A 14,346-nucleotide genomic window follows, 5' to 3' on the forward strand; every position below is an offset into this window, starting at 1 on the left:
CTGAAAAATCATATGGTCATAGGTATTCAAACTGCTCAGTATTGTGTAGAAGCACCCTTTTGTGCTAGTACAGTCATCAGTCTTCCTGGGAATTATGCAACTTTTTCACCTGGATTTGTGTTTCCTCTGCCATTCTTCTCTGAAGATCCTTCCAGTTCTGTCCGGTTGGATGGTGAACATTGGGGGACAGCGTTGAAGTTGAACCATGTCATATAGGTAATGGAGCCATCGCCACTATTCTGAAGATTACAATTGTACACCCAAGATAAGATTCGAACGGTACAGATCTCTAAATTTCTCTTTGTGTATGAGCTTTAACTGAAAATCACAGGAAGGTCGGAACCCAGCGTGGATTTAAAGCTTGACCTCAGGACTGAAACCCACAGGCTCACCACTCCGGGCCGGCATATGAATAAAAAGTAGTGATGATTGTTTGAATATCATTCACTCATATTCCATACTGCCCATCCTCTAAATTACAGGAGTCAAAGTGGCGGCCCGGGGGCCAAATCTGGCCCGCCGCATCATTTTGTACGGCCCGATTAAGTAAATCATGAGTGCCAACTTTCTGTTTTAGGAACAAATTCAAATGAAGATTATAGATGTATTTTATATTTCCAGATTTTCCCCTTTTAAATCAATAATTGCAATTTTTATCCATTTTTTTCTTTTGGGGTTTTTAGATCAAAAAGCATTTTGCAAAATCTAAAAATAAATATTTAAAAATATTTGTGGTTTTCCACTTTAATAATGAATATAATTAAGAAATATATTTCAATTTGAAATGAAAAACATGATTATATTTTTTCCCTTACTAAGAAAGAAAAGTAAATAAACAGTTTTATATCTATAAAAAACTGAATATTTAGGGCTTTTGATCCAGTTCTTACAATCCAATTTTAAAAGAAATCAAAATATTATATCTAAAATGGTCCGGCCCACATGAAAACGAGTTGATGTTATTGCGGCCCACGAACCAACCCAAGCTATGGCTTGAGAGCCATATGTGGCTCTTTTGATGGGTGTATATGGCTCTCCGCGAACCTGTGGTAAAATAAGGAAACTGCTGGTGAGGGACCTAACGCGCCAATGGGAGCTAGCACCTTTTTTAAATCATATTTTTTTCTTCATTAGACTCTTCTGTATGCATACTCTCATTGATTAGCAACAGTGAAATAATGTTCTCAAAATAATTCATACTTTTTTTTTTACTTTCAAAGTGGCGAAATGAATAATACATGCTCACATTTTCATGTATTTTTACTAATAAAATTCTGAGTATGGCTCTCAAAGAAAAATGTTTGAAAAAATGAATTGTTTATGGCTCTCTGTTACGACTCCCCCTGGGGTATGATATACCAGGGAGTCGCGACTATCACAGCAGACAGGTTCGGTCAAAGATGAGTTCAAACACACATTGCAAGTAGCCTTCAGTTATTTTTATTTACAATAAAGTCAATAAAACAGACTACGGGATAACATAGGGGAAGCACGAGATATTAAAGTGGCACCCTCAAATAAACACGGTAAAACCCCCTCCCAGACAGGTGTCCAAATGAACACCCACAAAAATACAGGAAATAAGACCGAAGGATGCCACTGTTAAACTGATGTAATATAATCTAGACAGGGGAATAACTGTGTCTAAATGCACAAACTATATGTATACCCATGGTGTCTAAACTTATCTCAAGTCCCCCTATGCAACCCAAAATCATTAACAACACATACAAAATATAACGGAGTAACATACTCACAAGCCTGCAACTCAGCAAGGCATCAAGGATAAGGGCAAAGGCCAGGGCAAGGGCAAAGGCAAGGGGTGAACTGACAACTGAAAAGGCTTTAAATAAGGGCAGGAGGGATGATTGGGGAATTAATTACAGCCGTGTTGGCCTGGGCAGGGCTCTGTCACAGGGGTGGAGCCACAGTGGCAGATACCGGTAAAGAAAGGAAAGCACACACCTCCTACATAGTGTGTGTCCAGGCTGCCAGCCGTAACACCTCCCCCCTCAAGAGTCAACCTGTTGACGAAATCGAACCACCAACCTGCCTCAATCAATCAATACACTCCAGTTAACTCTCCTAAACTTGAAATAGGGCGTTATACATAATTTCTTCTGCGCCGGCTTCCATTTTTGCACCGATATCCTCTTCTGCGCCAGCGTGCTTTACTGCGCCCCCTTTTGCGGCGGCCAGTCACGAGACAAGGAAGTGGTTGATCCGGCGGGCATCCACACCAGCCGATGACAAGGCGTGGCCGGTCTGGCGGGCGTCCGCGCCGGCCGGTGATGAGCCGTGGCCGATCTGGCGGGCGTCCATGCCAGCCAGAAACGAGACGAGGAAGTGGTCGGTCCGGTGGGCGTCCGCGCCAGCCGATGACAAGGCGTGGCCGGTCTGGCGGGCGTCCGCGCCGGCCGGTGATGAGCCGTGGCCGATCTGGCGGGCGTCCACGCCAGCCGAGGACAAGGCGTGGCCGGTCTGGCTGGCGTCCGCGCCGGCCGGTAATGAGCTGTGGCCGATCTGGCGGGCGTCCACGCCAGCCAGAAATGAGACGAGGAAGTGGTTGGTCCGGCGGGCGTCCGCGCCAGCCGGTGACAAGGCGTAGCCGGTCTGGCGGGCGTCCGTGCCGGCCGATGATGAGCCGTGGCCGATCTGGCGGGCATCCGCGCTGGTCCTTTAAGTCTTGGCCAAGCCCCCTTCCTTTAGGAGACACTAGAATTTTAGAACGGTCAGGCACCTTACCCTGGTTGTTCGGAGGGTCGCCAACTCCCTCGTCCAGGGGTGCCAGAGCTTTGCCGCTCTTGCAGTCGCCGGCACCATCATCCAGGGGCGCCGGAGCATTGCTACCACTTCTGGGCGGGCAGTCGCTGGCCAGAACGGTGCTTGGCAGAACAGTGCTAGAAAGAACTGTGCCTGGAAGGCCGGCCGGCACCGGAAGCCTGGTTAGTGGCTTCGGCACGGGTGCGACTGGCGGCCCCAGGGGCGACAGGAGTACTTTGCGTGGCCTCGGCACCGGAACTTGGGGTGCTTTCTGCAGGCTAATCTCCGCGGCGGGCATTTTCTTCATGCATTGTGCTATTTTATTTCTTTCTTCTTCGAATGCGTTTTCCTTTTCAAGCCACTCTTGCTCCAATTTTTCCTTTTCTAAATTGTCCTGCTCCAAAATATTTTCTCTTTCAATCAGTTCTTTTTCTTTTCGCTCTGCTTCCAAGGCCTTTTCTCTTTCTAGTCGATCTTGCTCTAAGGCCTTTTCTCTTTCTAGTCGATCTTGCTCCAAGGCTTTTTCTTTCTCTTGCCTCTTAAATTCCAAAACTCTTTCTTGCTCAAGACGTGCTTTCTCTAGACGTGCTTTCTCTAGACGTGCTTTCTCTAGACGTGCTTTCTCTAGACGTGCTTTCTCTAGACGTGCTTTCTCTAGACGTGCTTTCTCTAGACGTGCTTTCTCTAGACGTGCTTTCTCTAGACGTGCTTTCTCTAGACGTGCTTTCTCTAGACGTGCTTTCTCTAGACGTGCTTTCTCTAGACGTGCTTTCTCTAGACGTGCTTTCTCTAGACGTGCTTTCTCTAGACGTGCTTTCTCTAGACGTGCTTTCTCTAGACGTGCTTTCTCTAGACGTGCTTTCTCTAGACGTGCTTTCTCTAGACGTGCTTTCTCTAGACGTGCTTTCTCTAGACGTGCTTTCTCTAGACGTGCTTTCTCTAGACGTGCTTTCTCTAGACGTGCTTTCTCTAGACGTGCTTTCTCTAGACGTGCTTTCTCTAGACGTGCTTTCTCTAGACGTGCTTTCTCTAGACGTGCTTTCTCTAGACGTGCTTTCTCTAGACGTGCTTTCTCTAGACGTGCTTTCTCTAGACGTGCTTTCTCTAGACGTGCTTTCTCTAGACGTGCTTTCTCTAGACGTGCTTTCTCTAGACGTGCTTTCTCTAGACGTGCTTTCTCTAGACGTGCTTTCTCTAGACGTGCTTTCTCTAGACGTGCTTTCTCTAGACGTGCTTTCTCTAGACGTGCTTTCTCTAGACGTGCTTTCTCTAGACGTGCTTTCTCTAGACGTGCTTTCTCTAGACGTGCTTTCTCTAGACGTGCTTTCTCTAGACGTGCTTTCTCTAGACGTGCTTTCTCTAGACGTGCTTTCTCTAGACGTGCTTTCTCTAGACGTGCTTTCTCTAGACGTGCTTTCTCTAGACGTGCTTTCTCTAGACGTGCTTTCTCTAGACGTGCTTTCTCTAGACGTGCTTTCTCTAGACGTGCTTTCTCTAGACGTGCTTTCTCTAGACGTGCTTTCTCTAGACGTGCTTTCTCTAGACGTGCTTTCTCTAGACGTGCTTTCTCTAGACGTGCTTTCTCTAGACGTGCTTTCTCTAGACGTGCTTTCTCTAGACGTGCTTTCTCTAGACGTGCTTTCCCTAGACGTGCTTTCCCTAGACGTGCTTTCCCTAGACATGCTTTCCCTAGACATGCTTTCCCTAGACATGCTTTCCCTAGACATGCTTTCCCTAGACATGCTTTCCCTAGACATGCTTTCCCTAGACATGCTTTCTCTAGACGTGCAAGCTCCAAAGCTTTTTCTCTCTCTTGCCTCTTAAATTCCAAAACTCTTTCTTTCTCAAGCCGTTCTTGCTCAAGACGTGCTTTCTCTAGACGTGCAAACTCCAAAGCTTTTTCTTTTGCAAGCCATTCTTGAGCTACACGTGCTTTCTCTACACGCTCAAGCTCCAAAGCTTTTTCTTTCTCATGGCCAAACTCAGCCACGGCCTGTCCAGGCTTTAATTTGTGATTTCTGAACTTTTGGCGGTACGCCTCAGGCACCAGTTCGTAAACGCGCAACACTGCTGCTTTTACCTTATCATATACCAACCCGTCTTCTATCGACAGTGTACTCAAAGCTTCGAGGCCTTTCCCTGACAGTTTCCTTTGTAAGACTAGAGCCCAGCCTTCTTCTGGCCATTTATGGGACAGTGCTATCCGTTCAAATGCACTAAACCACACCTCGACGTTCGTCCCACGGAACGGCGGTACAAGCGGAAGGCTTTCACTAACTTTAAACCCCCTACTTTCTACCATATTAAAACTCTTTGAGAGTTCAATGTCCAGCCTTTTTAGTTCAATCTCCTTTTCCTTGAGGGCTAGCTGATGGGCATACTCCCTATCCCTAGCCTCATATTGCATACGTAATATCTTTAGAGCAATGGGGGCATTTTCCCCAATAGATACAGCACCATATCCCTTTGGTTTTCCTTTTAAACAAGCCCTGGGATTTATAACTAGAGCCTTTACATTCAAGGTGACACCATCCCTGCCTACCTCATCTTTCTCCATCCTGCCTGATTCCTCAGAATCGACTAGAGACTGAGAGGAAACACCCGCAGATGCTCCTCCTGTGGCTTCCAAGTACTGCGCTGCTATTAATATATGGATAACCTCCTGCTTCAATTCAGCTAGCCTGGTAGTCCTGGACAGAGTGAACCCTAGATGAGCGGCAAGACCTAACAGATCTCTCCTCTTACATTGGTCAACCTGATCTACAGTGCCAAGTTAAAAAAAGGAACTCTTCCGCATCAAAGTCCATCCTGCTAGTTACAGCACTACACTAGACTGAATGATAGCTATTAAATGTGTCTACCTTAACACTGCTTGCCCAGCCTTCACCGGCCTACTGCACATGCAGTCCGTACCACCAATGACCAAACTGCTGCTGTGATAACCAATCTTAATGATCTCCCGGACGAGCCCCCACTTGTTACGACTCCCCCTGGGGTATGATATACCAGGGAGTCGCGACTATCACAGCAGACAGGTTCGGTCAAAGATGAGTTCGAACACACATTGCAAGTAGCCTTCAGTTATTTTTATTTACAATAAAGTCAATAAAACAGACTACGGGATAACATAGGGGAAGCACGAGATATTAAAGTGGCACCCTCAAATAAACACGGTAAAACCCCCTCCCAGACAGGTGTCCAAATGAACACCCACAAAAATACAGGAAATAAGACCGAAGGATGCCACTGTTAAACTGATGTAATATAATCTAGACAGGGGAATAACTGTGTCTAAATGCACAAACTATATGTATACCCATGGTGTCTAAACTTATCTCAAGTCCCCCTATGCAACCCAAAATCATTAACAACACATACAAAATATAACAGGGAGTAACATACTCACAAGCCTGCAACTCAGCAAGGCATCAAGGATAAGGGCAAAGGCCAGGGCAAGGGCAAAGGCAAGGGGTGAACTGACAACTGAAAAGGCTTTAAATAAGGGCAGGAGGGATGATTGGGGAATTAATTACAGCCGTGTTGGCCTGGGCAGGGCTCTGTCACAGGGGTGGAGCCACAGTGGCAGATACCGGTAAAGAAAGGAAAGCACACACCTCCTACATAGTGTGTGTCCAGGCTGCCAGCTGTAACACTCTCTTTGTCAAAAAGGTTCCCGACCCCTGCTCTAAAGGGTCGCGGGGGTGGCAGCGAAAGGCAGACTACACCCAGACTGGTCGCCAGTCAGTCGTAGGGCACACAGAGAGACAGACAACAACTCACGCTGCCACCAAGAGGGAATCAGACCCAGACGGCCCACACCAAAGGCAGGGGGAAGAACCACTGTGTCATCGGTTGTCTGGTTGCACTGGGAAGGCATGATAAAAGCGAGAGAGATAAGTGTTTCCTAAGCAAAAAGACAGGTGTTGCAAGCAGGAATGTTGGCACCAAGACCAAAAATGTTCAAACGTTGTAAGAGTGTTCTATTTTTCACATATATTTGTTTACTTGAGTTTCATTATGTTGTCTTTTTGTGGCTTACATTTGCGAAGTAGTGTTTAATGCCAAAAGTTTAGTTGGAATAATTTTGACAAAAATCTGATTTGATAATTTTTTTCACTCATTTTATTTATTGTCGGGATAGTAAAGCAGGGATCCTGTCATGTATACAAAATATATTCTCGCCAGCATTACTCACTAATCATGTACTGTATGTTCACACTTAAAAGTCTAACATTTTCACCAAATTGAAGGCTGCACCTTTTAGGCCAGGGCATCTTTTCTGTGCACTAAAGTCAAAGTTCTGCAGATGTTGCTATGTGACGTTGACCGCATGATTGTCTGGTTTAAATTCTTGCTGACGCGCTGAAGTGAAATTATGGACGTAACTGAGGAGTCAGTTAACATAGCTCCAGCCCGTGATGAGGCGGGGATGTGTATGGTCCGGTGGGCGTCCGCGCGAGCCCGAGACGAAACGTGGGAGTGGCCAGTCCGGCTGGCGTCCGTGCCGGCCCGAAACGAGGCAAGGGGGTGGCCAGTCAGGGGGGCGTCCGCGTCGGCCCGAGACGCGGCATACGAGTAGCCAAATTGCCGGGCGTCCGCGCCGGCCCTTGACAAGGCGTGGCAGTGACCGGTCCAGCGGGGGTCCGCGCCGCCCGGTGACAAGGAGTCGGAGTGCCCGGTCCGGCGGGCGTCTGCACCGACATTCGGAGAGGAGTGGGAGTGGCTGGTCCGGCGGACATCCCCGCTGATCCCTTTAAGTGATGGCCAAGCACCCTGCCCTTAACAGACACAAGAATTCTAGAAAAGTCGTCGGGCGCCTTACCCTGGCTGATCTGGGGACCCAGAGAGTCGCTGCCGGCATGGGGAACCAGGTTAATAGCTTCGGCACGGGTGCAGCTGGCGGCCCAGCCAGCATAGGGAATATTGTGCGTGGCTTCGGCCCGGGTGCGACTGTGTGTGTAAGCGTGTGTGTGTACGTGTGCATGTGTGCACGTGTACGTGTGCGTGTGTGCACGCGCGTGTGTGTGTGCGAGTGTGTGCGAGTGTGTGCGTGCGCTGAATAGACTGAATAATTCTCAAAATGTTTCTTAAAAACAATTTTAAAAAAATCCGTCCTGAATCATATCTACGTCACCACGTAAAAATGAGCCTTAACGTGTGTAAATCCAAAAAACAATTCAGTTAACTATGGTTGTTTTAGTGGAGAATATCAATAATTTTACGTCCGTTACAATTGAACCCGCCAGAGAAGTTTTCTGACGTAGGAAGGCCGCTTGTTACTTACGCCGCTGACTCCGCCTTTATACATCTCACCCCGTTTGTGATTTGTTTGGTAGCATCAGTCGTAGCGGGACACCCGTGAAGGTACCGATCTTCTTGGGATGTCACGTGTGCTGGGGGCCTGCGTCTTCTGATGACGTTGCTTTACTCTCGCCATATGATTGGTCGAGGAGTTGAAATCCTCGCCGGGCAGATGCCTTTTTAAAAGTGTGCCAGTGATTCGTAATGCATTCACAAAATGGCATTTTAAAGTGTGTATATTCCTTATATTCCTATGTTACGACATCACACGCAGAGATGATTATTAACAATTTGATTTATAAAACAAACAAATAGGCTACCCGGTGGGCCAAGTGGTTAGCGAGTCGGCCTCACAGCTTTGGGGTCCTGGGTTCAAATCCAGGTCATTGCCCATCTTTGTGGAGTTTGCATGTTCTTCCCAAGCCTGCGTGAGTTTCCTCCGGGTGCTCCGGTTTCCTCCCACATTTCAAAAACATACACGATAGGCTGATTGGACAGTAGGAATTGCCACTAGGTAAGGGTGTGAGTGTCTACGGTTGTCCATCTCCTTGTGCCCTGCGATCGTCTGCCCACCGATTCAGGTCCCCCCCACCCCCCCCCCCCCCCCCCGCCTCTGACCCGTAGACAGCTCGGATTGGCTCCAGCACCCCTCGCGACCCCAAAGAGGATAAAGCCGTTCAGGAAATGAGATCAGGTGTACACATTTCTTTGTCGCTTACATCTCCCCACCCTCTCTCTGTTAATAAAATAAAATTATACACCCATTTTCGACTTCCCCATTTAAATGTATTGTGGTTTATTTGCTGCGTCTAAGCGTGCTACATAATCCAAGCCTTCTGGCGTCATCGGAAAGCGCAAAGCCCTCAGCACGTTGGCATCCCGAACAGATCGGGTACCTACACCGGCGCTAGATGGCCGCCCTTGGCTGACGCCGCTCACACTTACTTTATCCAACTAACCTTATATCTATTATCCAGATTAAAGTGAGTTTGACGGCAGAGCGTACAGGATACAGAGATTCTTCATGGTTTAAGTTGAACATATTTACTCTGAAAATGCGATAGGTACGTAATTTACGTCAACGTTAGGTCGAGACTAAGGCCCATTTTCACAGGAAATGATCCCTCAGTTACTGACGCACACATTGGGACAGGTGAGTTTATAAAACAGACGGATTTAATAGTACATTGGATCACCTGAACATGGTACAGCTGATGTTTTGCATACGCATTATAACTCTCTTTTGAGACGTTGGCCTTCTTAGCTTACACCTAGTTAGCGAACAAACTACTATGGTAAATGTGTTTTGTCGCTTTTAGTAAATGTTTCTAACCCCAGTTATATTTAAGACAAACATGCGTTTTGTTTTGCACGAATGAAGACAAAACTGAGTGTTCATAACCACGTATTAGGTGTAAATGTCCCCCATCTATTTTCGGCTAGTCATGGTAGCAAACTAATGTACACAAAACTATCAATGTTATTTTTATTTATCTATGCCTTGGCCTTTGACGTTTGGCAGCGACAGGACGAGGCATTCTCCACGCAGTCCTTATATTATCATTATCTAGCATGCTACTAACAACCTTCCCATTTACAGTTAGATTAGCCAGGTTTCTCCAAAAAGCTGTTCATGCTCTTCTCAAATGTTAACAAGTTGACATCAATATGAAATCGAAATGAATCAAACAAAACAGAACAAAATGGATTTGTATGGCTTTGATTTATCTTTTTTAATAACCACGTATGACTTAGGATTTGAGTCAACGTATGTCTGGAGTTTTCCCCAGTTCCCGGGATCACCAACAGGTGACGTCCAAAGACCGCCTAAGCACCACAACGGGCTATTCTAAAAAAATGTTAGGCATGATGGCTCATCTCATCTCATTTTCTGAACCGATTTATCCTCATTAGGATCACTGGGGGTGCTGGAACCAATCCAAACTGACTCTGGGTCAGAGGTTGGGGAAACCCTGAATCAGTGGCCAGCCGATCGCAGGGCGCAAGGAGACGGACAGCCATGCACACTCGCACCTCTATACCTAAGGGGCAATTTAGAGTGTCCAGTCAGCCTACCATGCACATTTTTGGAATGTGGGAGGAAATCTATGCTGGCCCGCGGATAACATACAAACACAGGTGGATGGACCTGGATTTGAACCCAGTACCTTAGATTTGTGAGGCCAACTCGCAAAGGACTTGGCCCACCGGGCCGCTCCGTAATAAGAAATATTAAACTGTATTTTTTTTTTTTTTAATAGCTGTTAAAACAAAGAAACCAGTAAGAGCGGATATGATAGTAACAGAGTACACAACGCCTGATCCTCCGGCCTGGTAAGCGCCGACAGCTTTTTAATCGTATCAGGGAGGGATCTCACTTTTTCCATGATAAGTGATGTAATGTTTTGTTGGAACTTCGCTACTTCTCTTGGCACTTTTGTCCAGCTCATTAAAGTAAAAACATAAAACATTAAAAACATTAAAAACATTAAAGTAAAAAGAATGCAGTACAAAGTAAAGTACAAAGAAAGATTAAGAAAAAATAAGATGTAATACAAAATAGAGCTTCGTTGCCTGCACAATTGCTCGCTTTGCTGTTAATCCACTCAAAAGTTATGGAGAGCACGATTGCTCTTAAGTGTTTAGGTGTTTGGTTGCTGTTTTTGGAAGGCAAGTCAAATGTAGAAAACTAGTGTCTTTTTCAAACATGTCGATCTGTGGCAAATAACTAGAACTCCCCAGCAATACAATTTGCCGTGTTCCTCGCAGGCTGTGAGCCAGGGATAAATACTCGTAGTTAGTGGACTGAAAGTGGCAGAAAAATAATTTTCCTGATGAGTCAGGCTTGCAATCGTTGGATTTGCCCAGACTAGCTTATTTTAAGTAGTACGTTATGAAAATGTAAATTGTCCAATTGTCAAGACCGATGTTTGATGTACATTAATTTCAAACTTTTTATTTTAATTTGACTGTCAATATGGTGAAATCAAATTAGAACTGGATTATTTCAGATCAAATGCAGCTACATAAAGGACCTGCACAGTTGCTCATTAAATCAAGGGCGTTTATATCGCGACTGCTATGCTTCAATTCGGCTCCTTCGCCGGTCCCACCTCTTATTTAGAATCATAAGACAGTTTTTTGCGCTATAAAAATATTATCTTTTGAAAATTGGGTTAGAAGGAAGAGGAGAATTTCAGTTACTCACAGCACAGCAGACGTGTATACAATTACAGTGTTCCCTCGCTTATCACGGTTGATGGGGACCGGGACCCACCGCAATAGCTGCATTTCCGCGAAGTAGGCGTGCTCCTTCAAAAATGCTTAAAGAAACGTATACCACGTGCACACAAGCACCACCAAGCAAAAACATCATAGTAGTCCGTATAGAGGATCTTCTGCAGTTTTTTGCACGTAAGAAACATCGTTATTGGGAGTTGTGAACATTGTTTTTTTTGGGCGGTGAAGATGTGCCTGTAAACAGCCATGACGTCATCAATGCGATTCCCGAACTCTCACCATGTTATTGACCATTTTTTTTGGCCTTTTTTTGATGCAATTACTAATTCTTATTGAATATTTTGTTTCCACCTCTTGTAAAATGATGTAATTTATAATTTTAACTTAATATCTTCAAATTTTTTATTTTTTTTCCCTGAAAAAAATCCGCGAAGCTCTGAGTCTGCGATAGCTGAAGCGCGAAGTAGCGAGGGAACACTGTATGTACAGGCATACAGAAGCAGGAGTTTGCCTTTAGGAAAATGTAAGGAAACTGACGGTCAATTTAAAAAGAAATGATGACGAATTTGACTTACCGTATTTTCACGACTATATGGCACATCACATTTAAAGGTGCAGTGTCAGTAACGAGTGCTATTGCTGTATTTGAGACACACAAGACGCATTACATTTATAGGCGCACCCACTAGATCAGGGGTCTCAAACTCAATCTACCTGGGGGCCGCAAGAGGTAGAGTCTGGTTGAGACTGAGCTGCATCAGGATTACCACAAGAAAAGCGCTGATAAAACATTCCAACGTTATCAAATATCTTTATTTTATAACAAAAAATAATGAATTAAATAAATTAACTTAAAGATGAATAAAACAAATCAATAAGTAATAAAACAATAAAATAATAATGAGAATACAGTAGATATACAGTGGGTGGCTAAGTAGTGAAAACTAATTATTTTTATTCCGTTTCAAATGTCTGTATTAACAGCTCTTTAAATTTTAACTTTCTGAACTTGAATGGAACATTGAACAGGAAATATTCTGGACACAACTTCTCTTGCCTACTTCTTGCTGCCAGAGACCTGGCAGCGCTTCTTCTCACATAGCTGAGTCACATTTTGCTTGAGGAAGGAAGCAGTGGAGACCCTCAATAGAGCTTGATGATGCTCATCAGTAAGTCTGGAACTATACTTGGACTTATTGAAGTTCAAGGTGGAGAAGAGTTTCTCACACAAGTATGTGCTTCCAAAAATGCACATGGTCTGCTTGAACATTCGGGAAAGTTCAGGGAAGCTGGGGGTCAACTCTCTCAAAAATTGCCCAAGCTTGTCTGCTTCTCCACTCACCTCCCTGAACTTGGCTTTGAGTGCAGAGTTCACTGCAGGTCATTGAGCTCCATTTGAAGTTCAGGAGGGGCATCTTGCACATCAAAGGAGAAGGGGTCCGCAAAGATTAGAAATGTGGCTTAGCGTGTCTTGAAGTCTGCAAATCCGTGATCAAATTCTTCCTGCAGCTTCGAAATGGCCTCCACATATCTCTCACCACTGAATGGTGTGCGTGCACCCACAAGAGCCTTGCATGCTGGGAAATGGAAAAGGTGTGTCTGAGAGAGCTGGGCTTTCCATGACAAAAGTTTAGTGCAGAATGCTCTTGCATTGTCATAGGCAGCACTGACAAGTTGCCTCTGGCCTTGTAGCTTCTTCTTCAGTACACTAAGTTATGTGTGATATCAACAAGAAAAGCTAAGTCCATGAGCCATTTCGGAACACTTAGCGCAAGAATAGCAACCCTGTCTATCTCCATGAACTATTTTACTTCTGCTCTCAACTCAAAAAATCTCTTTAACACATTTCCCCTGCTGAGCCAACGTACCCCAGTGAATTAGAGCACATCCCCATATTCCGATACCATTTCCTCCAAAAAAAGCACGGAACCTTCTATGCTTTACGCCGCTGGATCTTTTTAACTTTCAGTCGCGCGGTTCTGTGCCACATGCGCACATTCGCTCTCCGATCGTATTGGATTACGGCAGCTCTCTGAGCCCAGCAGATTGATCGGTTTCACGGTTTCTCCTCCGCCCCGCTGATTGGAGGAATGAATGAATGAATGAGTGAGCGAGGCAGTGGACAGCCCGGCCAATGTCCCGCCCTCCAGAGCCGTATACCTCAACGTGATTGGTTTATCCAGCTCCGAACACAGTGTCATTCATATCAATCTTGCGGGCCTAACGGACATTAATCTTGCATATTAAGAAACGGGCCGCAAATTATCGTCCCACGGGCTGCAGTTGACCCGCGAGCCGCGAGTTTGAGACTCCTGCACTAGATAGAGTTGCGCTAAAGGGAATGTCAAGGAAAAGTCAAATAGTTCAGCCAACCTTTATTAATATATTACAAATCTGCTTTGTGACAACTCCAGTCACTCCCAACATGAATAAACAACTTTAAAAAAAATCTCCAAAGTTAAAGTGTTAGTATTTTCGTGACACAGCAAATAGCACAATAACTCGTTAAACCTAATGTTGAACAGGTAGGCACACACATATACATTCACGCACGCACGCGTACGTATACATATATACACATATACACGAATGCACACACACGTACATACACACATACACACATACACACATACACACATACACACATACACACACACACATACACACATACACACACACACATACACACATACTGAACATACGCACATACGCACATACGCTCACACACACCTACACACACCTACACACCTACACACACCTACACACACCTACACACACCTACACACACCTACACACACCTACACACCTACACACACCTACACACCTACACACCTACACACCTACACACCTACACACCTACACACCTACACACATACGCACATACGCACCTACGCACATACACACCTACACACATACACACCTACACACATACACACATACACACATACACACATACACACACACATACACACATACACACACACACATACACACATACACACACACACATACACACATACTGAACATACGCACATACGCACA

The 14,346-nt window shown here is 45.3% G+C and overlaps 2 protein-coding genes across 13 annotated transcripts in view; one reads left to right on the forward strand and one right to left on the reverse strand.

Annotated features, from left to right (window-relative positions):
* syne3 (spectrin repeat containing, nuclear envelope family member 3) overlaps window positions 1-8,182 on the reverse strand; it is a 107,230-nt gene extending 99,048 nt beyond the window's left edge. For 3 of the 6 annotated variants that reach the window (XM_077730907.1, XM_077730906.1, XM_077730900.1), the window contains exons 1-2: window positions 8,048-8,182; window positions 110-239 (exon numbers count right to left, since the gene is read on the reverse strand). In XM_077730907.1, the coding sequence (XP_077587033.1) occupies window positions 110-133 (24 nt within the window). In that variant the 5' untranslated portion in view covers window positions 134-239; window positions 8,048-8,182. Of the gene's footprint in view, window positions 1-109; window positions 240-1,753; window positions 1,834-8,047 lie in introns of those variants that run through there. The other 3 variants (XM_077730903.1, XM_077730902.1, XM_077730905.1) reach the window with 3 other exon arrangements.
* A 600-nt stretch (window positions 8,183-8,782) lies between these two features.
* The window catches only part of dicer1 (dicer 1, ribonuclease type III), a 172,366-nt gene continuing 166,802 nt past the window's right edge, over window positions 8,783-14,346 (forward strand). For 2 of the 7 annotated variants that reach the window (XM_077730532.1, XM_077730533.1), the window contains exon 1: window positions 8,783-9,217. The gene's annotated coding sequence lies outside the window, so the exon portion shown is untranslated. The other 5 variants (XM_077730531.1, XM_077730534.1, XM_077730529.1 and 2 more) reach the window with 4 other exon arrangements.

Source organism: Stigmatopora nigra, chromosome 13 (assembly GCF_051989575.1).
Source record: "Stigmatopora nigra isolate UIUO_SnigA chromosome 13, RoL_Snig_1.1, whole genome shotgun sequence".
NCBI classification, from domain to species: domain Eukaryota; kingdom Metazoa; phylum Chordata; class Actinopteri; order Syngnathiformes; family Syngnathidae; genus Stigmatopora; species Stigmatopora nigra.